General features: G+C 44.7%; 1 protein-coding gene across 2 annotated transcripts; it reads right to left on the bottom strand.

The window, feature by feature from the left end:
* Window positions 1–15732: 15732 nt before the first annotated feature.
* Window positions 15733–21901, bottom strand: HMGN1 (high mobility group nucleosome binding domain 1). 2 transcript variants are annotated; one of them, XM_037144622.2, is made up of 6 exons: window positions 21791–21901; window positions 21432–21464; window positions 21308–21337; window positions 21174–21224; window positions 18058–18203; window positions 15733–16564 (listed from the first exon to the last, which is right to left on the bottom strand). In XM_037144622.2, coding segments are annotated over exons 1-6 (276 nt in total). In that variant the 5' UTR covers window positions 21806–21901; the 3' UTR covers window positions 15733–16563. The 2 variants fall into 2 exon arrangements, with proteins under 2 accessions (XP_037000517.1, XP_037000516.1); XM_037144621.2 differs by having other exon boundaries at window positions 18075–18203.
* Between the last annotated feature and the right edge of the window lie 5555 nt (window positions 21902–27456).

Genomic DNA, 27456 nt, shown 5'->3' with positions numbered 1-27456 from the left:
GGGGAGGGGTGGCGCGTGTCGGATCCCTGCGCGCTGTGAGGCGCCGGCGCGGCGGCCCAGCTGCGCGGCGGGGCGGGCGCAAGGGGCGGAGGTCCGGCCGCCTTCTGGGCGGGGGCCCAGCTGGGGGCCGGGGTGGGGGTGGGGAAGGGTCCTGGCGACCCCGGCAAGACGTGAGGCCTTGGGACTCGCAGCAAGCCAGCCGGGGTCGCCTTCTTCGGGCTTTCGGAAGGGACATTTCACGGATGGTCATCTGGGTCCAGAGTATTCCCCCCTTGATCCCCCACGAAAATTGCTCGCTTAGAAGACGCGAAACCTTGAAAACTGAGAATCGCGCCAACCTCAAAGGAGAGAACGGCCCGAGAAACTTTCCCCAGGGAGGGGAGGAAGAAGGCGGGGAAGCTGCAGGTTGGGAGGGGGAGTGTGGGCAGGGGTCCGCGGAGTTCGACCCTCTGTCGTTGGGAGGGCACAGCGAACGTTTGCGGAGAGTCCACGTTGCCACATGCAGTGGTAGAAGTTAGGATAAATAAGACAACCGAAGTCCTTGGAAAACCCAGTAGGCTAGTGGAGAGAAAGGGTTAAGAAAATGCAGCACAGCCAGAGGATGTAAACCTGGCTAGGCCGGGAAAGCCGCCCAGAGCGTTGCCTCCATGGATAGGAAAGGGATGGGAGGAAGCGGACAGCATTCCGTTCCAAGGGAGAGAAGCAGGAAACTTGGGGAAACGCAGGGGGAACCATATGTAATTAGGATATTCTTAGAAGACAGGATTTGAGGCTGGAGCAATGGACAAAGGCCGAAAACATTCCTTTAATTGCCATGCTATTCCTGCCTTCACGGAATACACATTGTTCTTCTGATCCCCACCCGGTGTGTATAGAAAGGGATTCCAGGCATATGAACAGTAGGTCACGAGATGAATAGTTTAAGGAACTCAACTTTAGTGTGACAACCTGGGGTGACTTTGGAGGTGTAGATGGGACCCAATCAGTCAGAAGTTAAAATTGGGAGCAAGTGAAAGGTTCTAAGGTAGCTTTAGTTTCAGAATAGGTCTAAGAGGGTTAAAACCAAGAGGCAGGAAAAGCACTTAGTAGACCCCTGAAATAGGAAAGGTGTAGATGCATTAAGGCAAGAGCTATAAGGATGGAGAGGAATAAACGGGATCAGAACTGAGTATGGGTTCAGTCCACAAGATGAGGTTGGGTGCAGTGAGAAAAGTCACCAAAAAAAATCTCAGTTTGGTCTTAGTAGGTCAAGGTTGCGTCGACAGCTGAGGTAGGGCACACAGGCTGGAGCTAAATCATTCAGATGGGTAACTACTTTGGAACAACTTTATTATTTGAAGTTCCCAGCATGTATTCCTGTGAGGCAGTTCTGATTTGCTACTACAAGAATACCACCAAAGTTAGCAGATGAAAAAGACAAAAGAAAAAAGAGAATTGAAACCTTCAGAGACTGACCAAGGAGTTGCATATTTCATTATAGAACAATACGATAAAAGTAAGAGAGATAGCCCCCAAAACATGTTATAAAAATGCATATCCCCAGCCCTGGTCATTATCCAAAACTATAGTTCTAGTGTGGGCAGCATAGTAACCACAAGAGATCAAGAATGATGACAGGAGAGTTTGTTTGGGGTTTTTTTGTTTGGTTGGTTGGTTGGTTTTGGTTTTTTGCAAGAATTCTAGTGGTTTCAACTTACTCCATGACAAATACTGTTACTAGATTTGAAATAGAGATAGATTTCTTACAAGGCAGAATGTCTTCCCCATTCAAGTCTCAAGTGACAGAGACCCATACTTGACCCCCCTCTGCTGCCAATGAAGAGGAGGAAAGCGGAGTGGTGGGCACCTGCCAGACGTGATCTCCAAACAAGGCGAGAAGAATCATGTATGTGTCCCTCACACCTTTGAATCCAAGCCATTCCAAATGAACACAGTAAGTTTTGCTTTTGGGTCAATGGAAATAACTTGAATTTCACCACAGGAAAGCTATGTGGAGAGCTAGGCTATTGAAAAGTTGTTTGGGAAGCAAAGGTTGGAAGATCTTAATGGCTGGTGACACCAGCTATATGCTGTCACCCATCTCTGCTATAAGGGAATGACGATACTTTAGCAACCCCTCTCCTGGATTAACATCACCTATACTCACACAGCTCTTAGTTGGGTGCCATTAACACGCTCCACAGCTGAGAGAGCTGCGGCCCAGAGAGACTGAGAAGGGTCCCGGGGCATCCAGCCAGGCTGCATGCCAGGAGAGGAGGGTACTGCCTTAGACTGCAAAATTCTTCCTCCCTTCTCCCCTTTTCACAAAGGAGGAAGTCGGGGCCTGAAAAGGAGAGGGCTGAATGAAGATCACGCAGCTAGCTAGTACGTGAGAGAGCGAATCTGGAATATTCGTGCCCTAAATGCTGGGTAGTCACATCGCTGACAACTTGGAGTGCAGACTCTGTTATTCTCATTTTCATAATTTTAAGGATGAGGAAACTGAGGCTTTGAAAGTTTAAGAAGTTGCCCAAGAATGAAAAAAATTTTTTAAGTGAAAAAGTAGAATTCACTGGGTTGTTCCAAGTCAGGACTTAGGGAGGCCCAAATGCATTAAGTGGGAGATCTTATCTGGAAAATGGTAAGGAAGGCAGTCTGTTTCCAATCATTCACATAGGAGAGTGGTCAAAAATAAGGATTAGAGAGTAGATTAGGGTCAATTTTGAAAGAGTTTGAAAAGTAAATACCAGCAGTGGGGAGAACGTTATGCCAAATTCAAATTCTGACATCAGTACGCTGATGCAAATGTTCACGCACTGAATTTAGGTTCATCCAGCAGGTGTTGTTCACCCATGCACAGTATGTCAGCATAGTTCGGAGGGACATAAAGAAAGTAGATGACAGCCCTGGCTGGTGTGGGTCTGTGGACTGAGCACTGGCCTGCGAACCAAAGGGTCACTGGTTTGATTCCCAGCCAGGGCACGTGCCTGGGTTGCAGGCCAGGTCCCCAGTGGGAGGCACACGAAAGGCAACCGCACATTGATGTTTCTCTCCCTCTCTTTCTCCTTCCCTTCCCTTCTGTCTAAAAATAGATAAATAATATTTTTTAAAAAAACGTAGACACTGAATCTGCTGATCTACATGGGCAGCTGAAGTCAAGGGCACGCTATACCTGCCTCATTTCATTTATTCAACAAACTGAAAGCCTTCTCTACGGCAGGCGCTGTGGTGCATACACTGACTTCTGTCAGATAAATCCCCAAGGGAAAGAAGAGTTGACATCTTGATAGAGTTCCAGAGGACTTCAAAAGAAAACAAAATGAGTCTGACTTCTTAAGCCCTCAGTCACTTGCAGAACTCGCATCTGATTCCTGAGGCCCCTCCTCCATCCCCTCCTTGGCTTTCCCTCAAGACCTTTTCTTCCCTTTAACCTAACCAGCTGTCCCCTGGAGACTACTTGTCCCCGCCTCCCTCAGCAAATTGTTTCCACTTTTATCTCTTCCTCTGGAGCTTTGGCTCTCCCTTGTCACTCATCGTCTTCTGTCCCCACGTGCTTGCACAGGGCAGGCGTTGGCCCAGGCCTGTCTCCAGGTCTCACCAGTTGTCCCTTTGCAACGTTTCTCACCACACTGGAGAGGACGTAGTGTGGTGGACCAGACGCTGGGAACGTGGGAGCTGGAACCGAAATATGTCTGCGTCTGAACACCACTGACTGGTTGAGCAACCTCTCTGTGGCTCAGTGTTTGTTTTTGGTTCTTATCCATCATCGTTTCAATGGGGGTAACTAATCTAGTGAGTGTTTCTGTATCCTGGACACTGCTCTCAACCTTACTCCATCCTCACGAGAGAGCTAGAACACAGGGGCCGTTTTGTGAGCCTCTCCGCTCCGGAGAGAATGCCTGCCCGGAAAGTCCGAGAGCAGTGCCTGGCTCTCAGCAGGACCCTGCTGCAGGACAATGATTCTTTTTCTCTAGTTCCCCGGTTATCAAAGAGCCTCTTCAAAAGTCTCCTAGGCTCCCTACCTAACTAATCCTATGCCTTTAAATTTCCTTAAGTACAATTCAACACATTCTCTCTTCACCCTTTCTAGTTCCCTATCACCTAATCCCCAAATCCTGGCTTGTTTTTAAAGCTGCACCCCTGCTGCGTCCCCAGCCTGAGGGCACTGGGCTGTGGACTCTCTTGCCCACAGGCCTTGTCCCCTAGGAGGCCCCAGCAGGAGGTCGGATGGGTGGGAGGGCAGTGAGGGTAGGTTTCTATCTTCCCCGCTCCTTTCACGGGTCGGCCGGGGCTGCTGATGCTCTGCTGCAGGCCGCCGTCCGGAGGGACGGCCCTCTCTCCACACAGACCGCTCTGAGTTTTAACATCCCTCCCTCCCCTGGCCCCTCAGCACCCAGACTTCTCTTCTGAGGCAGAGGAGAGCCGTCCGTTGCCCCATAACTCGGCCCACATCCTCGCCAAAGCCAGCTAGCGACGTTAACTCCGCTCAGGGATCCCTAAGGATGTGCCTTCTGTTTTCTGCCTGAACCCAGGAGGAACTGAAGCTCCCCCCCCCCATGAGAACCCACGTCTGTCTGTCCAGAACGCCCTCTCTCCAGTTCTCTCTCCCTCTGTGCTCCCCCTCGCCCTGGTCTCTACAGCGTGTCCTCTCTCTGGGAAGGACCCACCCAGATCCCTGTGCTGCTTCCTTCCCAGACTCTTTCCTGAGTCACATTGGCCCCCGTTGGTCCCTGTTCAAAAATCTTAAAATCGCCTCTCTTTTAATCACATATGCAATTCATCAGTGAGCTCTAATGAGCTCGCCCTTCAAAATACAGGGTCCGGGAGAACTAACACCTGCCTGAGAGTGGTTGGTAATAATGTGGGTGTAATAATTGATAGTTTTAATTTGAACATTTCACCTCAGATGTTATATGGTGTGCTTGAGCGTGATATTGTTATATTACAGAACTGCATACTTACGATTTTGTAATAAAAGAGGAGCGTTATTTGTGTTGGACCCTATATAGCTAGAGTGGAAACACTTCTCACCTGAATGAGCACCCAGCCTCCTAAGTGTCTTCCTGCTTGCCTTTACCTGGCTGACGCCTGTCCTCAAGGGGCAGCTGAAGCGGTCCCAGTCACACCTGAGTCAGACCTGTCCCCCTCTCTCGGAATTCTCCCATGGCTCCCATCTGACCAGAGGAGAAGCCCAGGTCCTACGAGGCCCCTATGAGCTGGCCTCTTTACCACTTCTCTGACCTCCTGTCCCACTATTCTCCCTCCTCTCGTGCTCTTCCAGCCACACCGGCTGCCTTGATGGCCCCCGGGGGACCCAGCCATGCCGCTGCCTCAGGGCTTTGTACTTGCTGTTCCTTCTGCCGGGGACGCTCTGCCCCTGGAACACGTATGGCTCAGTCCCTCACCCCCTTCAAGTCTTGGCGTAAATGTTGCATTGTCGGCGAGACCTTCCCTGACTCCCCAAAATACCCTAAATAAAAATAAATCTTGCCTCCACCCCACACCCCATTTCCCTTTTCTCCTTCCCGCTTCCTTTTCCTCCACAGCACCTCTGACCTTCTGACCTGCGGGAAAAGTTGCCTGTCCTTGTGTTTCTTGCCTGCCTCCTCCCCGTCTGAAGGCAGGCAGAGACTTCTACTTGTTTTGCCCTCTGATATACCTCTAGAGCTACAGTGGAGCCTGACAATGGTAAATGCACAATAAATATTTATTGGATGTTTGTTGAAAATTTTGTCAACAAGACAGACCCTCAAATATGAGGCGGTTATGCTCTCAACATTCACTCATACATCTCTTGGTTGGTGTGGTTTATTCCAAGGACAGCCCACAGAACCTGATGGCCCCAACATACCTAGAGACAGGGGCCCTTGCAGGTTCCCTCCAGGGCTGCCTTGAAGACAAGGCTAGCAGAGATGGAACCTGGAGGGCCAGGAGGGCCGTGCCCCTCTCCACAGCCTTCTCCCACGGACACCATGGGAGAAAGGCCTCCTGGTTTCTAAAGGAGGAAGAAAGTAGTCCAGAGAGAGGGAGAGTGGGAAGAGAACGTGTTCAGGAGCAGGAACGGAGGCTGCTTTGGGGAGAGAACATCCTGTCACGTCTTTCCATGTGGCCTCTACTTTGACCACACAGCACCCCATGCACAGATGCCTGGTAGCCCCAGCCAAGCACAGCCTTCTGGGGGTACCTCAGGGCCTTGCTGATGGCAGAGATAGGAAACAAAGAAAACCAGCCTCACCTGCTCACAAGACCTGCTCACAAGTAGAGCCTTCGGGGCTTCTGGGAGGGGGGCGGCAACCTCAGCAGGCCCAAGGGAAGTCTACAAGAAGTCTTCAAAGTGTGGAGAGAAATTGTGAAGGGGTGAAGGAAAGGACTGCTTAATTTTTTTTATTTATTTATTTAGAGAGAGGGGAAGGGAAGGAGAAAGAGAGGGAGAGAAACATCAATGTGTGGCTGCCTTTCAAGAGGACCTGGCCCTTAACCCAGGCATGTGCCCTGACTGGGAATCAAACCTGCAACCTTTTGGTTTGCAGGCCCACAGTCAGTTCACTGAGCTACACCAGCCAGGGCCCTTTGTTACTATTTATGCAATGGCTACATGTGAGCCGGATGTCTACAGCAAGATCTTCTCATTTTCCATCATGATATCTGACACCCTGTTTGCAACCCAGAGGGGGCTTTCTGGTCCTTCTTTTTTACTTATGGACAAAGCTGACCCAGACTCTCAGTCTAACACTATATAATCTTAATTTTCAGTAGTCAGGCCTCGAAAGGTTTAAAACATGAATATTGGCGATGATACCAGGTTAAGATGAATTTCTGGCTTGAGAATGCAAATACAAAACGCCCCAGTATTTTCCTGAATGCATCCTGTACATTTTAACATGCCATCTGTGTGCTCTTTAACACACTATTTTGACCCAAAGGACCTGTGTCATCACCTAAAACAAAATGGACCATTACAATTGCATCCTTTTAAAAATCAACCAAGTCACTGGATCCCTCAGCCTCACTCCAGTACTGAACTTCACTCCATCCTTCATTCCTGGGGCACGGTTTTGGGGAGGGGTGGAATAACAGGGAGGGCCGGACTTCAGAGAGTGGGCTCCACAGTACCTGCTAGAGCTGAGTGTATGAAACCCCGGACCCCAGCATTGCCACTGCTCAGATCATACACAACAGAAATGCACACTTGTGTTCATCAATATATGTGTGTGGATATGTTCATAGCAGAACCACTTACAACAGTCCTGCACTGGGAATAACCACATGCCCATCAACTGTAGGATGGGTGGATAAATTGGAGTTCATTCAGAGGGCTGGGGAGCCACACAAAAGTGGGAGTGAGTTGCACCCTAAATGACTGTCGCAGATACATGGGTTGAGCAAAAGAAGGAAGACACAATAGATGACATTCTGTGCAACTGGGTTTGAAACCAGCAAAACTAGCCTGTGGCATTAGAAGTTAGGATAGCAGGTACCCTTGGGGTAGGGAGAGTGAGCGGAGGACACCTCTGGTGTTCTGGGTATGTTCTTTCTTAGTTTGGGATTTATTAGTCATTTGGTGAAACACTCATTGAGCCCTATGTATGATTTCAGCACTTTTCTAATTCTATGTTATAGTACTTTGAAAAAAAGTTTACATTAAGAGACAAAAGGAAAAATTTCACAGTTCCTATGGTAGTCAGAATAATGGCTCTCCCAAAATGTCGACCTCCTACCCCCCCTGAATTTGTAAATATATTCTATTATACGGCAAAAAGGACTTTGTATGTAACTTAAGGGTCTCAAGAAGGTGAGACTGACCTGAATTATCCAGGTGGACCCAGTGTAATCACAAGGGTCCTTATCAGAAGAAAGCAAGAGTCAAAATCCACGAGGACACGGGAAGAGGGAAGCAGGGGTTGGAGATGCATTTTGAAGCTGCAGGAAGGAGCCTTTGGCCGAGCAATGAGGGCTGGGCGAAGCTGGAAAGGGGAAGTAGACAGAACGCCCCCTGGAGCCTCCAGGGGGAACAGGCTCTGCCAACACCCTGACTGTGACCCATTTGAAACCCAGTTTTCACTTCTGACCTCCACAATTGTACATTAATACATTTGTGTGAAGCCAGTAAGTGTGTTACAGCAGCAAGACGTGCCAGAAGCAACCTTAAGGGTCCTAATAATCTATTCCAGTTATAATGATTTGCTGTTACATGAAACTATTTCATTTATTCAAAAATTTCAGACTCTGGAAAAGATACCTCTCTTTTCCTTCTTAGCTTAGATAATTCTCAAAAGAAGGTCCAGATGTGACTCCGAGCTATTTAAATATGAATAATCAAAGTTATTTCCATCTGGCCACCAAGAAAACTTTTTTAAATTATGGCTTCCATCAATAATTGATTGGGGTTCGACCTGAAAAAGCAGATCATGGGATCTATGCCATGGATTCAACCTGTAATTGTGGAAGCTGGTTACACAATCTCTGTAAGGTGTGCTTGACGCCGGCGCCTGAAGCCCACAGGGCAGGAAGTGGGGAAGAGAAGGTGGGGCGGTCTAGGATAGACTGGAATCCACAATGACAGATGCGAGCCATGGGGGTGTCTCTCCACCAGCCTCCAACTTTGAAGATGTGGGTATCTTGTGAGAGAAGGTGGCACCCTTTGTCAAAGAGCTAAGTCACACCTGGAGAATCCAGGGTGGGGTGCAGGTGGAAGAGCAGCTCTGGAGAGGATGGGTGGGCACGTGAACGCCGACAGCTCCTGGATGCCCTGCATGGACCTGCTGAGTGTAGAAATCCACACGCTCTGGCTCCCAAGGGGCTGCATCATGGCTTTTGTAACCCACTCTACGTGAGACATACAGAGGGGAACACAGCCCAGCTCACCAAGGTGGCCCATCTCACAGCCAACACGTGGAGGTACCCTGATTAGCTGGCATCCATGGGTGAGAGGGGGGAATCCCTTCACTTCTGAAAAAGGTAAATAGTCATAAATATGCATGGATTTCCATAATAGTTAAATGAAGCAATATATGTTCTGGGCACCCTGCCTAGACTACGACGCTCACATTTTTGCTGAATTAGTTCATTGATCCCACTACTAACTTAGATGCTCAAAGAATGTGTGTTTGGTTTAACTGTTCACTCATAAAGATACTTAGCTCTTTGGAATGGTAAAACACATCTATTACACGCAAATGTATAGAGTATTTTATACCAAATGCTTCTGTGGTCAGATGACAAGAATGTGACTCTGGTCTCCACTTGGTACCAGATCCTGTGGGCAAATCAGGTGACCATGGTAATGACGTTGTTAGTGAAAAAGGAGGGCGATGGTTCTGACCTCACAGAGCTGTCCGATTAACTTAGAAAATGTGGCTACCTGCTTAGAATAGCATCCGGCACACAGCAAGTGCGCCATAAACATTTGCTCACCGCCATCACTGTCATTGTCCACATGTACAGACCTAAATGCTGACCTCTGTGGTGGGATGTTGGTGGGTTTTTGTTTTCTTCTTTTGTGCTTTTCTGTGTCTTCAGTATCATCTACAATAAATGCACACTTTATTTTTTAAACACTCCCCCCACCAATAAAAGTCTGTCTGTGCCCACAAGTCCTAACTCCATTCACAGTCCCACTCTGCCTTCTGTTCCTCTCTATGTAAGTAACATCAGAATTAGCCTCTCTGTGTCTGCAACACCAAGCATGCACCGCATCCTCTCTATAGTTTCTCTCTTTTTTAAAAATTTTAGGTTGGGGGCCGCTCTGCCTGGTTTCAGGAATTGTAACCCTAACCCCCATGGGTAAGGATGAGTGACTGACCTCCGGAATGTGAGCCACAGGAGACAAAAGCTTGTCTCTGGTAGCAAACGCTGCCTTAGTTTCCTCTCCCTGCCCCCAAAGCATGGTCGGAAGTCAGAGACAGGTAAGACTCCTCACAGCAAGGGGCAACCTAAGCCAGACTCGATCACTTGGGAGGCCATCATGGAAGGACTCAGGGGACTGCAACAAAGAGTGAGTGATGGACCCTTGCCCCCCCATCTGACATAGCCCGAGTCCCCAAGTCCTCTGGGAGAAGCACTTTCTGACTCTAATCCACTTAAGCCTGAACACCTGATGGGGAGGGGTGCCGCTCTTTGCCTTGCTAGAGCGGATCCAGGGGAGAAATCTAGCATAAGAAAGAATTCTTAAAAATCCTGTGAAACCTGCTTTGCTAAGAGTGATTTCCTTCATGTGATAAGGGTCCAGGCAGGAAATGAGTATGTCTCCCAAAGTTTCTGCAACCTCCTTACCTGACAGACACTGACTCAGACTAAGCCCTCAGGTTTCTTTGAAATGTTACCCACTGTTTGATTCTTGCCGCCCTGTATTCCTGTGTATTACAACCCAATAAAAGTCCCTGGAGGAAGGGGCTCCAGGCCTTTTTCCTCTGAGAAACTGGCCACCTCTCCTCCCCAAGCAGATCATGTCTTGGTAATGTTTACTTTCATCCGTGGCGAACAGGGGGACTTGACGGCAAAATCGCCCCCACAATTTATCTATTTTTAGACAGGAGGGAAGGCATGGGAGAGAGGGAGAGAGAGAAACATCAATGTGTGGTTGCCTCTCATGTGCCCCCCACTGGTGACCCAGCAGCAACCTAGGTATGTGCCCTAGACTGGGAATCAAACCAGTGGCCCCTTGGTTCTCAGGCCAGTGTTCAGTCCACTGAGCCACACCAGCCAGCGCCCTCTATAGTTTTCTGTCATTATCCCATCTTTTTCACTACCTCTTGCTCCTCCATTCCAGAAGAGGGCCAACTTCTGTCCTAAGCCCTGTTAGGTGAACAGTAAATGCATCTTCTGAATAGTTGTACTGTAAAATTCAAATATGATTAGCAGAGGTAGAACATCTTCTTCTAGCCAGTAGGTAAGGTATTCCCTGCCAAAATCAACTCTACCTTTTCAACATCTGATTCAAGAGGCAAATATTTCTCCATGGCAACCCTGTATCTAAATTTAGATGCCTCCGCAAAAGTATCCACATTTTAAAAATATTTATTTCAAGATTCCAAATAAACGCAATGCCAAGTTTAGCAACGTCTAAGTACAAGCCTGACAGTGTTTTATTAATCAAGTGGTTGTCTTCTTTTTCTGTTGTTTTGCTTCCCCACCCCCTCGAATTTTTATCTTGAACATTCTCAAGCCCATAGAAAACTGAAAGAGTAGTATAAAGAAATCTTCTATATCCTTCATGTTCATCAATTGTTTACTTTTTATGTTTTAATCCTCACCCGAGGAGATGGTTATTGGCTTTAAAGCAAGGGGAAGGGGAGAGAGAAACATCAAAGTGAGAAACATCCATCAGCCACCCCCCTTATGTGCCCTGACTGGGGACCAAACCAGTAACCTTAGCTATGTGCCCTGACCTGGAATCAAACCCAGGACCTTTCAGTTTCTGGGATCATGCTCCAACTGTTACTCCAGCTAGGGCCAATTGTTTACTTTTTGCCACATTTGTTTATTTTACTGTGCCATTTGAAATGAAATCACACACATCATTACTTTTCACTTCAAACAATTCAGTGTGTACCTACTAAGAATAAGAATACTGTTCCATGTGATTCTAATGCCATGACCACACCCCCCTAAATAAACAATAACCTTTAAAGGTTAGATGACTGAATAAATAAAATGTGATACATACATACAATAGAATATTGCCCTTAAAAAGGAAGGACATTTCTGACACAGGCTATGGCAGGGGTGAATCTTGAAGACAATAGGCTAAGTGAAGTAAGCCGGTCACAGAAGAACAGACTGTGCAATCCCACCGAGACGAGGCCCTAGAGTGGTCAGAATCACAGAGGTGGAAAGTAGAGCGGTGGTTGCTGGGAGTTGGGGGGGGGTGGGAAATGATTGTTTGATAGGTACAGAGTTTCTTTTCTGAGACAAAAACAGCTATGGCAACGGATTTCGCTGGTGGTCACACAACATTAAGACCACTGAACTGTGCACTTGACTCTGATCCAGACCTATGTGGAGGCCCGGAAGTTCTGGAAAGCAGTGAGGTCCAGGGCCAGACAGGAGATCGCTTTATTCATAGCCACTCAGTTCCATTTGTTGAATTTAATCTTTAGTTCACTTTGGCTTCAAAAATTCCACGAAATAAGAAGTGAAGGAAAAGTGAGAAATCGTGCTACAACAGTTAAGACTATCTGGAAATATACTTCTTGGGAAAACCCAAATCAGCCCTGGTAAAAATTATAATCTTGCACTTTGTAATATGTGGCCACAGACTGATGCAGACACGTCCAAGCATAAAAGACTATCGACTTTTCCTCTCTATGAGCCATGCGTAACAGATGAGTGTCTTTATAATTTTACATATGTAACTCGAATTTATCATTGGCTTTCCTGTTGTTTTTTGGTTAGAATTTTCTACCGGTAACATAAAGTGCTTTCAGAGATAACATTTAATGTGAACATTATTTACAGTTATGAATTAAACCTAAGACACAACAGTCATCTTTCCAGTGAAGAATGTAAGGGAACACTGGACTTAAATGTCATATTCTGGTAAGATACCACAACCACACCTTCTCAAGTGTAATTCTCAAAGTTAGTTAAATTAAATATATTTTCTAATGCTTTACGTAATAACATATACAGGGTGGGGCAAAAGTAGATTTACAGTTGTTCATATGGAAAACAACACAATAAGTAATATTACAAGCATAAATTCTGTTTTGCCTACTCACAGCTGTAAACTCACTTTTGCCCTGTCCTGTGTTGTTGTAAAGGCGGGGGTGGGGGGGCAGCAGGGAATCCCCAGGAATCCAGTTATTATAGCTCTGAAATCACGGAGGAATCTCGCAGGTATTTATTGGGCAGTGTGTTGCAGGAACTGCATTAGCTCCTCACACCCCCTGGGGAAGGAATTACAGCTTCAGTTAGGCCCTATTACCCATTTCCCCCCTCCCATGGGGGGCTCACATTCCTCCACAGCCAGGGAGGTGCGTGACTGCCCCGAACTCTGCCGTGGCACCATGCTGAGTAACTTTTGCATCTCTGTACTGTGGCTTCCCTCCTCTCTAATGCCTTTCTAACATTTAATCGCATCACTTTACATTTCCATGCCCTCAAAAAACTTCAAAATGCCCCTTCACTTTGTTTTAATCAATGTTGAATCAGCATCTGAAAAGTCATATGTTGATTCTAGAGATGAAACTAGCCGCACTGGATTAAAAATAGTGACAGCTTCTTGTTGAATGGAATCTGCATCCAATTCCGATAAAATGTATAAAACTTCAAAGATAAAAACTTTTTACTATAAATATTTGCTTTTTGTGCATTTTTTCACTTTTAATTTTATACTATTTATATACATGTATATAAAATTTGAAAGACATTCATCTTTCTTTGCTTCAAAGTAATCTGGATGGGCCAGATGGACAATGGTTTGATGGCTGTTGGGAACGATTGGTCCGTGGGACTCAGTATACCACACTGCCTTTGACTGTAGGTAGAATTATCCCTAATTCAAAAACCAACACACATCAAACTGTAATGTCCAAATTATGGCATAGCCACAAAGTGAACTATTATGCAAGTATTAAAACATTTTACAAATAAAGAAAAGCCCAAATATATATGAAGGAAATTTGCTGTGTCTGAAATATTACTTTCAGTTTCTGGGATTCAATGATTTTATTTATTTTTTTTTAATGAAATCTTACCTATCACTCCTGTTAACATAAACCAGCTCATTACTGAGCTGCTTCCCATAATCTGATACTCTTCCTCACCTATTCAGAGCCTAATGTTTTGAAACATTCAACTGTCTTGCAAATAAGTATTTTTACTGCAAACTCATGGAACAATTGCTGTCCTGATTGATTCTAATAGGCAGATATATCTTCAGGAACTATCTTCAAATTAATAGAAATTATCCATGTTTGTTTCACCATGCTTGTTTTACAGGGGGAAATGTGTACATCTGGAAATTAAGTTCTCAAAATAAACTACTATGCAACACTTACAAATGTTATCAAATTATATTAAGTCTGAGAAAGATTACAAAATAGGATGATAGCAATTTGTTAATTCACATAAGCATAGAAAAGGATCTGAGAAAAATGCACTTTAGTTGACTAGTAACTGAATTTAGGATGTTCTTAGCTTTTCTGCATTACCCGGTTTTTCCTAAGGAGTTGCTTCTGTATACTTAAATCACACACACACACACACACACACACACACACACACTTCTCTTCCCTGCACCTACCCAGTCCCCCTAATTCCCGTCCCCACGGCCACAAACACTTTTCTATACACCTCTGAACAGACTGCTGCTACAACCTGACCTTTTCCCTTGGCCCTCCACGATTAATCTCAGTACCAAGCACCACGCCCTGTGCCTTAACTCTTGGTTCTCACTCAACTTCTGACCAGCCAGAAGAGAGGGGTCTGGTTAACCAGTTTTTCTAAAGATTGATTTGTTTACATCACTACTTCTTTTACCTCTTCAGATGTCTGAATTGATGTCAAATCCACCGCTCTTACCACTCAGTTCTTTGTTCAACTAGTTGTTGAAAGGGCAAGATTTTCTTTTGTGAGTACTGATCCCAGACCTCAAAGTGGATCAGGTTTTTTAAAAAACCAATCGTTTCTCTTTGACAACAAAGAACATAGTGTTGAGGGTTCACTTTATGACACAAGGGCAATGCTGAAGGCAAGTAGGACCTGGAAGTACTTCCAATTTTCTGAAGACAATTTCTTTTAGGTATCAATCCAGAAGAAATGAGAAAAAAAAATAAAACTCACTAACCTCTGTTGTACTATTTTTTAAGAAAAGTTAGCAGTGAATTCAGAATTTGGAAAATTTTTCTTACTGCACAATTTATCACCATTCCTAGGGGTGAGGAATGTTGGGGAATATTATAAATGAACACTGCTTCATGGGTTAAAATAAAATTCGTTAGTTTTTAAGGATCTAACTGGTACAAATAGGAGCTAGAGAAATTCTGGCACAAAGTCATGTAGTGTTTGCAGGAGTGTTCAGTTTGTCATTTGTGCTCTTTGCAGAGCCGTGATCCCCTAGAACTCCTGTTTTTAAAGCATTTTTGTCTCACACTCATCAGTTCATGGGCAAAATAACCTATGGAGAAATCTATACATTGTTCCAGGGTCCCCCTCGAGTGGTAACCTTGGCAAGGTACTTTCTCTGGCCCCCTTGTTTTTGGAGTTGCCAAATCAACACAGGTGTTGACCATCAACCACTTCTAAAGACTATTAGATGGCAAAATGCAAAGTCCAATATACAGGAAAGCAAATTTCAAAAACATGCAAATACAAACCACACTAGGTCTAATTCCAGTTGTCAGTACCTATAAGCTTCCTGTGAACAGCAAATTACTTCTTTTGCTTTGGAAGACATTGGACTATTTAACCATTATAAAACCAATTCAATCACACACATCTTCAATGTACAATGTAGATGTTCAAGTATTACAGGAAAATTAGCCCTGGCTCACATAGGTCAGTGGGTTGAGCACCAGCCTGCAAATGGAAAGGTCACAGGTCCAATTCCCAATCAGGATACACACTTGGGTTGTGGGCCAGGTCCCTAGTTGAGGGTGTGCCAGAGGCAACCAATAGATGTTTCTCTCCTTCCTTTCTCCCTCCCTTCCCCTCTAAGGGAAAAAAAAAAAATCTTTTAAAAAACCCCAACTCTTTCAAATTTCAAGAAAACTCTGGTGGAAGTATATGAAAAATTTTAAATAAAATTTAAGCCATTTTTCTTGAGATTTTATTGGTTGTTCTTAAGTACACAGACATTTCAATTTGTACACAATTAACATACGTACCAAAAAATGTAAAGTCATGTACTTATGATTCTTCTCTGAAATTACTCCAGTGACTTTCCAGCTTAAAATTTGGGGACTAATTTCCTTAACAGAGTATCAAGTACCAATATCTGTAAATGTTGATACGCTGTTACATCAAAGCCCAACTAATTCACAATTTAATATATATACTACATAATCGAATTTTCGATCTTTCACAGCACATTAACGAGGTTACTAGAACACTGGACTACCACAAGATGTTACAGAGTGCACAAAGTTCTGATGGGGAGAGCCAAGATCAAGGAGTGGTTTTATTTAGGAAACACTTGTACCAAAAACATGGGAATATAAGTAATTTAAAATGCTCGAGACATAGTAAATGCACAACTGACTCCAAATTGCCATTTAGTATGCTTTGTATTATAGGATATAAAAATGACTCCCATCTATGGAATGTTTAGCCGGCACCCAAGACAATCAAAGCCTCCCATATTCAATATCCCACTATTTTCTGGTTGTACCAAAAAATAAACAACCAGCAAATGATTTCACCTCTTAAAAAAAATCATTTACACTTAAAAAAATGGGATGAGGTGGAATTCCCTCCTTCTTAAAAATGTTTCTAGAGCTACTAAAAAACTTGCATTTACAAAATAGTTGATAAAAATATTCCTCTGGATTGTACAAGAAGGGAGACAGGGACCACTGATCAGACATGATATATGATATTAATCAGACTTGGCTTCTTTTTCTCCTGCTTCATCCGAGGCTGGACTCTGCAAATCCAAAAAAAAAAAAAAAAAGATTAAACATTTGGTTTCTGTGGTATTTATTGCTTTGATCTTTGAGAGCTTTAGCATTTCACACGGCTTGAGTTTTACATATATATATATATATACACATACATATATATGTATATATATGTATGAGTTTTACATACATATACATATATATATAAACCTGCAAGTGTTAAAAACAGTGGATCCTCATTATTTATAGGTTCTGCATTTGTAAATCCACCTGCTTGTTACAATTTATTTGTAATCCCAAAATCGATATTCACAGCACTTGTGCTTGTACACAGACATGGACCACCAATAAGCAGAATCGTCCACCAGGCACATTCCCAGCTGAGTCCTCGTTTCAGCTCAGATACTGTAAACAAGCATCTTTTTCACGCCCTATTTAGTGCCACACATTTCATACTTTGTGTTTTGCTGATGTTGTGATGTGTCTTATGGAAAAATACATGTGGGATAACTTCATTTAGGCATGAATTACACTGGTTTTTTTTTTTTGGCCCCAAGTTCAATGCTAATGTATCGACAACATATATGAAGCAGAAACATGCAGAAAATAAGGTTATATACTGATTACTGATGAAATGTTGTGATAGCTGTTGCAGGAGTCTAACCTCGTATTTTCCCTATTTGCAACTGTTCAGTATTCACAGCAGCCTTATAAAATATAACCACCATGAATAACAATGAACAACTGTCACTTGATAATGTATTAGGTTAGTAACGTCTTATGTCTCATAGTATTTGATGTGTGGTTACAGCTAGGAATTAAAAGCAAATTGAGATTGCAAATTTCTTAATTTAGAAGTAGACAATTACATTAAAATTTACCCTACAAAGAGGAAAATTGAAAACCCTCTTTTCCTCATAGCTTAAAAGAATTCAGATTAAGAAAGTGAACTTAATTATCATGTACATTAGTATTTGCTTGTTTTAGTTACTCTTTATTTGCTTGATCTAAGTTATTACTTAGTCCTAGACAACCGGTCCCTTTTAGGAAAAATAAACCAAATGTATTAGAAACAAAAATGGTAAAAATGTGCCAAATGAAGGGAACAGATTTTTTTTAAGTTTAAAGCAATATCCAAAATATAAAAACAAGATTGAAACAGCTCTATAGATGGCAATTTGAAAAACAGAAGAGACTTAAACTCCTGAAGTCATGTGAAAGAGAAATGAGTGCCATACCAATTAGTAAATTAAATCCTTTTTACATTAATGAACCCCATATACATCATAGATGATCTACCTGTTATTGGTGTAATTATGAACATTAGAATTTCTTGTTTACTCACTTAAAAAAACTATTTACATATATTTTTTTCAATTATAACCTAATTAATAAAACAACCTATCTATACACTCAGGATTACTGCACAAACTTTCAGTACTATAAAAATGAAAGACTACCTTATCAGCTACATGAAAGCATACAATTTATTATCCACTCTTTGGAGTTAAAAACCAACCACACAAACACTCCAACCTCCTCGTTTTTAGTTTCTCCGTTCTCCGCAGGTAGATCTTCCTTAGGTTCCTGGTTAGCCAGGTCGGCCTGTTTTCCCTTTGCTCCTCTCTTCCCTTTCGTTTGCACCTTTTTGTCTGCAGGTTTGTCCTATGATAGAATAAGAATATATTTTAAGCACTAACTCTACACTATTAATGTTTTCTGACTTGCTATAGTGTTTCCACAAAAAGTGCAATGTTAATGCTCTGTCTGTCATGCCTCAGCCCGAGTTACATGACACATTTTTTAAACGAGCTACCTTAAGGGCCACCCCCAGTAACCAGGACACCCAAGTCTAAGGAGAACTGTAACCAGACTTGCCTATCAAGACTCTTATGATGACTTAAGATAAAGTCCAGACACAACTTTTCCCAACATCTCCACCACCCACTATTCTCCGAATTTCCACATGGCAGAACAAATGGGGTAAAGAACAGTCGGGGGAAGCCCCTTCCCAGGGAACTCCGAAACTGAACAACCGTCAAAAGGTCAAATGTCCACTGTCCTGACAAGACATTTAGCCTCACAGTAAGACCATTCACCTGAAAAAAGCACCATGTTGTAGGGTCAGGTCGACTATCGTATAATGAGTAGCTAAAAGGATCAATTTTGTGTTTATCATTATCATTTAGCTGTTTGAAGAATCTGAAAGCACACATAAGTTAGTATGATGATAAAATAGGTTCAAAATTTAAGCCACTTTTAAAGCAATGCAAAATAATATTTCTGGATACCACCCATCAATGGGGAAGAAGTTTAACAAATATTTTTAATAATTCCTGAAAATAAAGAAATCAAGTTAGGTCAGCAGTAAGTTGTATAAAGACCCCTATCAACACTGACCACTTGAGTTAAATGGCCACAAAGATAGGCAGGCAGGTCTCACAAACATCGATGCCGAGAGGAGGTAAAAATCCGTGCAGTGGACTCTGTATCAGCTGTGGCATTCCACACACAAAGACAGCATGACTACTAATCATTCTGCATCTTTAGGACAAATACTAAATTATGTAAACAAACACATTTGCGATTAACACTACTACAGATGTTGCTGCCATGAAATGTCACAAACACTCCCGTACTTAAAAACTAATGCTTTGCGATCTTTAGATTTCTCATTAATTTCACCACCACTACTGTAATGACAGGAAAATGTAAAACCTGAAAATTGGAAATTTTTCCAAAATTGGAAATATGTAGTAATGGCTTGGACTGAAATAATACCACTTTTAAAATTATCCAAGTCAGGCCCTGGCTGTGTAGCTCAGTGGATTGAGTGCGGGCCTGTGAACCAACAATCGCGCTTCAATTCCCAGTTAGGGCACATGCCTGGGTTGCAGGCCAGTTCCCAGCAGGGGATGCATGAGAGGCAACCATACATTGATATTTCTCTCCCTCTCTCCTTCCCTTCCCCTCTAAAGATAAATAAATGAAATAAAGAAAAAATTATCCAAGTCAGGAGCACACAGTGGGATACATGTCCTTTGAAACCACCACCTATAACCTATAGTATGGCAATCAATACTTCAAAAGCTTTACCTTCTGTTTAACACTTTAAACAGACCAATTATGAAAACAAATGGATTAATTATAAAAACAAAGGTGTATTATATGAACTAAAGGGGGGAAAAAAGCCAACACCCTACCTTTTTCTTTTGGAAAAACTCAACTGACAGATTTGCTCCATAGGAACACCAACATTAAGACTTACCTGTTGACCCCCTGGGAGGAAGCAAAATGTTTGTGGGTTAAATTTTATGTCCTAAACTGGAGTCACTAAGTTTGAACTGTTTTCATTAAAATAATTTTAGGACAGATCAAAACAGAGACAAAAACAAGCACAGTGTTTCAACAAGTTAGTTTACTAAAAAAGCAAATAAAAGAAGATAGATAATAACACTACCCTGTTCCTGTCAACATTTTCCAGAAAGATCCGCCATCTTTTTTCCACCATCATATGGTCTGTATACAGAGTTTCTGCATTATCTTCTGGTGTGGGAAATTCTAAGTTGACGTACTATATACCTTCCTTGACCCCCCCCCCTTACGTTCAAGTTTTTACACTCAGCTGTGTACAATGTTTAAGTAAAGTAATGAGGGGGGGGGTAAAACCTTTTGTGAAGTGCTAAGCTTCTACCTACGCTTTCAAGAAAGGGACAACAGCCATTAAGGACATTTTTTTGTGGAAGAGACTGTGAATACCAAACTTTCACTTAAGTTCTGAGTGAACAGAAATTAATCACACCAGGAGGTTCCCCTGGTTAACATGGAAAGCTTAGTAGAGAGTGGTTTCACAGCTATAACCAAAACCCAAACTACCAATGATTTACATATATTCTGCCTTTCCAACTTAAGCTTTCAAATGTATACATCCCCAAGAACTTCTTTCCAAAGACCTGCAACGTGAATAATGCATTCATAAATCTATTCCAGATCAACAACTGACATTATTAAATGTCAGGACAAAAAAAAAAACCAATTTAGTCAACTTCTTCACATAACTGCCAATAAATTACATTAGTTTCATTCCCAGGGAACACAGCTCTTAACCTACCCCACACACCTAGATACGAACCCCCACCTTGGTTTGTAAACTTTACAAGCAAATACATTAAGTGTCCCTTTCTCTTGGCCTCATTCCCAGCTCCACTGTTACTGTCTAAAGAAACACAAGCATGCAACCACAAACACGCACCATGCGTACAGAACACAAAGAATGGGATCCCTTTGTAAGCCCAAATTAACATTTAATATTTTTAGTCGTCTTGTCTCCTAACCTCTGCAGCAGAATTAATGTCACATTGTATTTCTGTAAGCCAGGGCAGTTATGTCTATATTTTACCCACACCATTGTGGGTAAAATGGTGCCCCACCAAATGTTTACTTAAGTTATTAAAATATACTACTAAGTAGAAAAGGTGAAATTCTGACATTTCCGGAGAATGACATCTATTAATCACTTTGAGTCATTCCAAATCCAGATGTTAGTTGCCGGCCACAGCATTGAAGGGAAAGTCCCGCGATGAGCAGTAACACTGCAGCAAGACACCGCGGGCCCAAGGTAAGCTTGAAACCTACCTTTCCTGCCGCCTTTTTTGGCTTGGTTTCCACTTTTGCAGGAGCAGGCTTCTGAAAAGCAAAGGCAGCACTAAGTTTCTTTACTGGGTACGGTCCCACCTAAAAGAAATGGGTCTAGGGCTCGCTTTACTTACAGCTGACAACCTCGCCGACCTTCTCTTGGGCTGTAGGAGAGAAAACGAAAATGAGCGAGGAACGAAGAATGCAGCTCAAATGGACCCCTCCCCCCAAGGCCGTGGAGAAGGGCAGGGCGCTTACCTCCTCCTTCGCCGCCCCCTCGGCGGAGCTGACCTGTGGAAGGAAGCACACCACGAGTGGGAACTACCCGCGAACAAAAGTGCCCCAGCGCCCCTCGTGCCCACCCGCCAGAACAATGCCCGGCCGCGTGACGTCAGGGGCTTCCCGCCGCTGCGTTCGAATCTCCCACCCGGATCTTCGGGCCACCAAACGCTGCGAACCACTGCTCATGAAGCCGGGGCGCCCGCCTGTCTGTCGCAGGTCCCGGGACGCCCCCTGGGCCCAGCCCCACCGTGGACGCGCCAGGCCTGGGCCTTGCGGAGCGAGGCAGCAGGCCTGGGCAGCGGAGGGGGCGTGTGCGGGCCACGGTCCCCGCTTACCTTCCTCTTAGGCATCGTGGCGGTGGGGCGGGTGCCTGCTGGGTGCCTGAGAGCCCAGACGCGCGGGGAACCTTTGCAAATCTGGAGTGCCTGGCCGATACTGCTTCTCCCTCTGCCCAAACTACTCGGACCCGCGAAGGGGGCGGTGGGAGAACTGGATGAAACCGGATTGGGAGCCCGCCTCCTCCTCCCCCCGCATCCCCCGGCCACTTGCTCCCCCTCCTCGCCGGGCGGGCCGCCCCCCTCCCCTTCCCATTGGCTGCAGGGCCCACTTCTCTGCGGTCTGCGCCCTGAATAGGTGAGGCTGGCCGTCACTCGACCACTCTGCCCCGCCCCCGCTCTCAACGCCCCCACTCCCTCCTGCCATCTCGCGGCCCCAGACCCAGGCGAGTGGGGCGGGGCCTCAGTGGCCGCTCTCGCCTCACGGTAGTTTGAAGTCTAGCCGCAAAGTGCGGTCTGCCTGCTGATTGGTCAACGCTTGCCACGTGATCTCCGAGTGGCCCTGACCTCCCCCCCACCCCACACACACACATCCCTGGACACCTGGGAGTACGCCAGGACTGCGTGCCAGAAAGGTCGAGTACATTCCGTGCAGGGTAAATTACAATGAAACAGTAAAAGTCTCATAGACTGTGAAGAGAGACACAGTGGATTCAAGTACGAGGTCATTTCTCCCACCTCAGGCGACAGGAAAAGAAATTGGGGGTCTCTAGCTTCTCAGGCCTATGGGAAGCAGATCGTAGTGCGCAGGCGCTGGAAGGAGGTCGTGGGAAGGAAAGCGGGAGCGGGCAACTTGGGAGCCGCCACTGCGCAGGTGCGGGTGTTTGCGTTGTCTCCAGACTGGAGGGTGGCTCCGGGTGATGTTCCGTTGCTAGGTTTTTTGGGGTCTGCTGTATTCTCGATTGTTTCTTTTTGATCATCTATTCCTTCAGAGGCAGGATGTGCACGTGGGTCGACTCAGGAGCTCTGTGGGTTCCTGGCCCCCACTGTCCCAGGACGTGTCCAATGGCAAACCCTCGAGCCAGTCTGTCCCTCTTGCGCCAGAGGGAAGTGGGCAGCATCGCCACCCAGCTCTTGCCCGTTTTTAACCAGCTGCTCACATAAGCACCTTTTTAAAGTGGAAAAAGGGCTTCAGATTGGAGATCGGAGCTGGGAACCCCGGAACCAGTGAGACCGTACGTTACCTTGTTTCTTTAATGAACAAATTACGTTTAAAAGACTGAATTGAGTTGGGTTATAATGGAACAAAATTTTATTCGGGAAATTGTCAGCTGTAATTCTTGGGAGATGAAGAAACGTTAGATTACTTTGAATCCAAAAGATTGGAAAGAAACCAAATGTCGATCATTTGAGAGGTTCGGATAAATTATATATGGCATCTTCACCGAGTGGAATACTGAGCTACTGGGGGGAAAATAAATGAGGCGCCTTTTTAACGAGGAAGTGAATTTTGAAGACCACTAGTCAGACTGTGTAACTCCTGATCGATAGTTCTAGTGCTTTCCCTTCTCATTCAAGAAAGCCTGAAATCCTTAGAGTGGCTTATTAAGCCCTGTGACCTGGCCCACTTCAATGATCATCACCACGGCTCACCCTGTTTCACCTTCTGAACTTCAAACACCTCTTTCTTCAGGGTCTTGCTGTTTCCTTAGACCACTGCCGCTCTCTTCCTCAAACTCCTGTTTGAGGAGGATCTTTGCACAAATGTCACCTTTTCAGTGAGGCCTTTCCTGACCTTTCAAGTTAGAATTGCAACTCCCTATCTCCTTTCTCAGCCTATTTTCCCTGTAACATCTATTGAATATTTAGTTATGTTGAAGATAAAGTTATACATTCGTTGTACATCTCAGGAAGAATACATAACAAAGTGGCCCCAGTGGTTGCTCCTGGAGAGAACAATCAGGGCATCAGGGTAATGTGAAAATTTATCCTTTTCTCCCCTGTCTGCATTAAAAAAAATAATAACATCAGAGGGTACCTGGCACAAGTATGTGCTGAGCTCCTGTCGTATGCCAAGCCTTATGATAGGCCCTGGGGTAGAGAGACTGTGGACAGAATAATACCCCGAGGACTCAGGGTGGTAGTTTAGTGGGGAGGGAAAGCCCAGGAGTTGGCCAGGTAAGGGAAAGGGGAAGCCACAGGCAGGGCGACAGCACATTCCAAAAGCTGCAGACGTAGTAGATCTTGACAGCACTCCTGGACCTTCAGAGTGGTGGAGATGGAGGTAATGGAGAGTGGGTGGTGAAGATTACAGGAGAGAGGCAAAAAACAGTGGAGCCGCAACCTGCAGGTGTTTGATGCGAGGCTTAGGAGTTAGGCCGTTATCCAAGGAGGGGGAGACACCGGAAGGTCTTAATCAAGGGAATGACAGTGCTGATGCCTGAACTTACCTCATGAAGGTCTTTTCGCCCTTGAGGACTGAAGATGCCCTAGGCTAGTGGTGACAGGCTCATGGCCTACTTATTTGCTTTGGCCCAGATTTTTTTTTTTTAGTTGCCCAAACAAGCACATTGGAACAACGGGAACTCAGTAACAAAACTGGCAGTACCTTTTAAAGCTAAACACTCTATGACTCAATAATTTCACTCCTAGAAGTATACCTAACAAAAGTGCTTACATCTGTTCACCGGAAGACATAATGTAAGATATTCATAGCTGAACTATTTCTATAGGCCCAACTGGGAGCAACCTAAATGTCCATCAACAGGGGAATGGATGAATAACTGGGAGACTATCAGCAAGAGCCATCTGCCACTACAGACAACAATATGTGTGCATCTCACAAGCATAGTGTAGAGAGGAAGATGCTAGACTCCCTCTTTATATATAATGTACAGAGGGAGGCAAAACTAATTGGTCTGTTAGAACTCAGACTGGTTGGAGTGGGTGAGAAGCTAGTTAGTGACTGGAGTAGAGGACTCTAGGGAGCTGGTCATATTCCATTCTTGATCTTGTTGCAGTGCTCTGTCTACTGTGTGAATATTAATTGACCAGAATATGTGTATATACACGTTCTTTGATATACGAGTATATCATCAATGAAGTTTAAAGGTTTTTTTTTAACTTAACATGTCAGAATCAGAGGGTTTCACATACAAATTCAACTTGTCAACTTCTGGCCTCTGTGTCTGCATGCACTTAACCCTGTCACTTTTCGGAGGCATCCCTTTTCCAGTTTGCTACAGTTTTAGTCCTGCTGATTTTTCTCACCTGTGTTTCCTGCCAGGCCTCTGAAGGTATTTCTGAGGCATTTGTGATGCCCGCGTGTAAGTGCTGTGCCGTATTGTGTCTCACAGTGCCCTCTCGTCTGTGTCATGTGGATGGAAGGTAAAGGAGGCTAGGTGTGCGACAAGTTTGTGAGCAAAGGGATGAGGGATGGTGATGGTCAGGGCTCTTAAATGCCTACTGGTCACTGCTGTGTTGGAAATCACAGCTGCTGCAAAAGGATGAGATGTCAGGCATGCAGTGAGAGAAAAAATACAGGTCCGATGCAGGAGCTGTCCTGTTCACTCTGCTGAACTAGCTGGCCAGAAACACTAGTGCACAAAGAAAGAGCTCCAAGGTGGCCAGTAGATGTGGAACTCACCATGCTGCCTGTGTTTCTAGCCTGCCTGCAAATTTTATGGTTATATGACCATAGAAGTAATTGTTGTTAGATAGGATTATTGAAATTATTATTACAAGCTTCCCTTCCAGCAGTTCACAGTCCTGGTTGTTATTTTAAAAAGAACATTAAGCCTAGGCTGGTGTGGCTCATGGATTGAGCATCGGCCTGTGAACAGAAAGGTGGCCAGTTCAATTCCCCATCGGGGCGGGGCATGTGCCTGGGTTGTGGGCCATGTCACCCGTTGGGGGTGTGCAAGAGGCAACCAATCGATGTTTCTCTCCATCTCTTTCTCTCTCCCTTCCCCTCCCTCTAAAAATCAAATCTTAAAAACAGAACATTAAGCCATCTAGAAAATGATCATATTCTTTTCCTGCTCATGAAGCCTGGCTTTCCAAATATGGAAAGGAAATATCTTAGTCTTTTAGGGCCGCTGTAACAAAAATGCCATAGATTGATTTATAAACAACAGACATACACTTCTCACAGTTCCATAGGCTGTGAAGTCTAAGCTCACGGCACTGGCAGATTTGGAGTCTGGGGAGAGTCTGCTTTGTAGTTTATAGAAGGCTATATTTTCTCTGTGTCCTTATGTGGGGGTGAGGGGAAGGGAGCTCTCTGGGATCTTTTTTATGAGGAGAATAATCTAATTCATGAGGGCTTCATCCCATGACCTAGTCACCCAAAGGCCCACCTCCAAACACCATCATATCAAGAGGTTTCTGTCAGGATGGGCGGGGTAGGACAAAATGGCGGCTGAACTACAACCTGGAAAAGACGGCTGACATCAAACCGAGGAGCTGAAAGGGCAGGCTTTATCCACATAGCAACCTGAGCCTGAGGAGAACCACCAATGATATATTGCCACTTTGTTCAAAGGGGACCAATCCCCAGCTCCCACGAAGAGAGCCAACCAGAATAAAACCCCGCCACATTCCCTGCTTGGGCACGACTTCTGATGTCCCACTCTGCGGACCAGAGAACCTCATCTGGGTGTGCAAACCCCAATAAAGCTCTATACTGCCTAACTTTGTGGCTGATTGGTATTTCTTCCTCAGCGGGGCTTAAGAAAACCTTTCAGTTTCAACTTCTGAATTTTGGGGAAACACAGACATTCGGTCTGGAGTAGACACACTCCCTGCATCTCTTCCAGATCTCTCAGCCTGTGTGGCCTGGGAAGAGAATCATCTTCACAACTAGGCAGCCATCTCATAATATCTTAGACTTGACCAAAAATATTCTACTCCAATGTTAAGGGATACTTGTTATTTCCAAAATGACATTGTCACAGAACAGAACTGGGGCAGGGGTGTGAATGACATACTATTACCGAATGGGCCCACCCTTGTGCTATAGGGGTTCCCCACCCCATCCTAGGTTCGTCTTGCCCACTGCCAGGGAAAGATGTCTCTCAATGCTAGAGATTGGTGAAAAGGAAAGGGATTATTTATTTAAGGAGTTATACAAACTTAAGAGTAATGACTTAATGTCTTCATTGAGATCCCAAAGTCCTTTAGAGTATCCACAAATGCACAGTCCTTCCTTCCCCCTCTGCCCAGTCTGGGGCACCTTATCTCAGAAAAAAAAAATAGAAGTCCATACTTGGGCTTCTCTGCCCAAGCCGTGTGGTCCCAAAAAGATGCCGCGTGGCTGCCGCGCCTGGTTTTAAATCCCAGCGCAAATCTTCCTCTGCCACACCATTTCTGACTCCGCCACAATTAGCCACAGCTGCCAGCATTCCAGTATTTTTCCAGCCTTACTGGGCTGCCATAATAAGTCCTGGCAGGTGTGGCCCTATTGTATGGAGCCAATTATCTCTAAGCTCTTAGGCAGGCTCTGTAACCAGGGGGAGTTGCCTCCCAGTTATATCTTGGGTGGAAGTCACTCCTATCCCCCTGGCTCAAAGCATGGCCACAGCTGTTTAACATATCTGTGAAACCAGTTAGAGGTTATAGATATGATAAATGACTGTTAGAGGTTAGCTGCAAAACTGTTGCTATTCAAAATAGCTCTCAGTGGTCCTGCTCCACACATCTCATCCCCCAGCTCAGACTTGTGGGGG

Source organism: Artibeus jamaicensis, unplaced genomic scaffold (assembly GCF_021234435.1).
Source record: "Artibeus jamaicensis isolate MK-2021 breed Jamaican fruit bat unplaced genomic scaffold, CSHL_Jam_final scaffold_474, whole genome shotgun sequence".
In the NCBI taxonomy this organism is placed as follows: Eukaryota; Metazoa; Chordata; class Mammalia; order Chiroptera; family Phyllostomidae; genus Artibeus; species Artibeus jamaicensis.
The sequence above is the reverse complement of the archived record's forward strand: the minus strand, read 5'-3'. Positions and strand labels throughout refer to the sequence as shown.

Bases quoted from the DNA above. Each gene is read 5' to 3' on its own strand.
- HMGN1 (XM_037144621.2), bottom strand. The intron at 21,338-21,431 runs GTAAGCGCCCTG...TCTCTCCTACAG, and splicing joins AGGGGGCGGCGAAGGAGGAG to CCCAAGAGAAGGTCGGCGAG. The intron at 18,204-21,173 runs GTAGGTTTCAAG...ATTCTATCATAG, and splicing joins CAAAAAAGGCGGCAGGAAAG to GACAAACCTGCAGACAAAAA.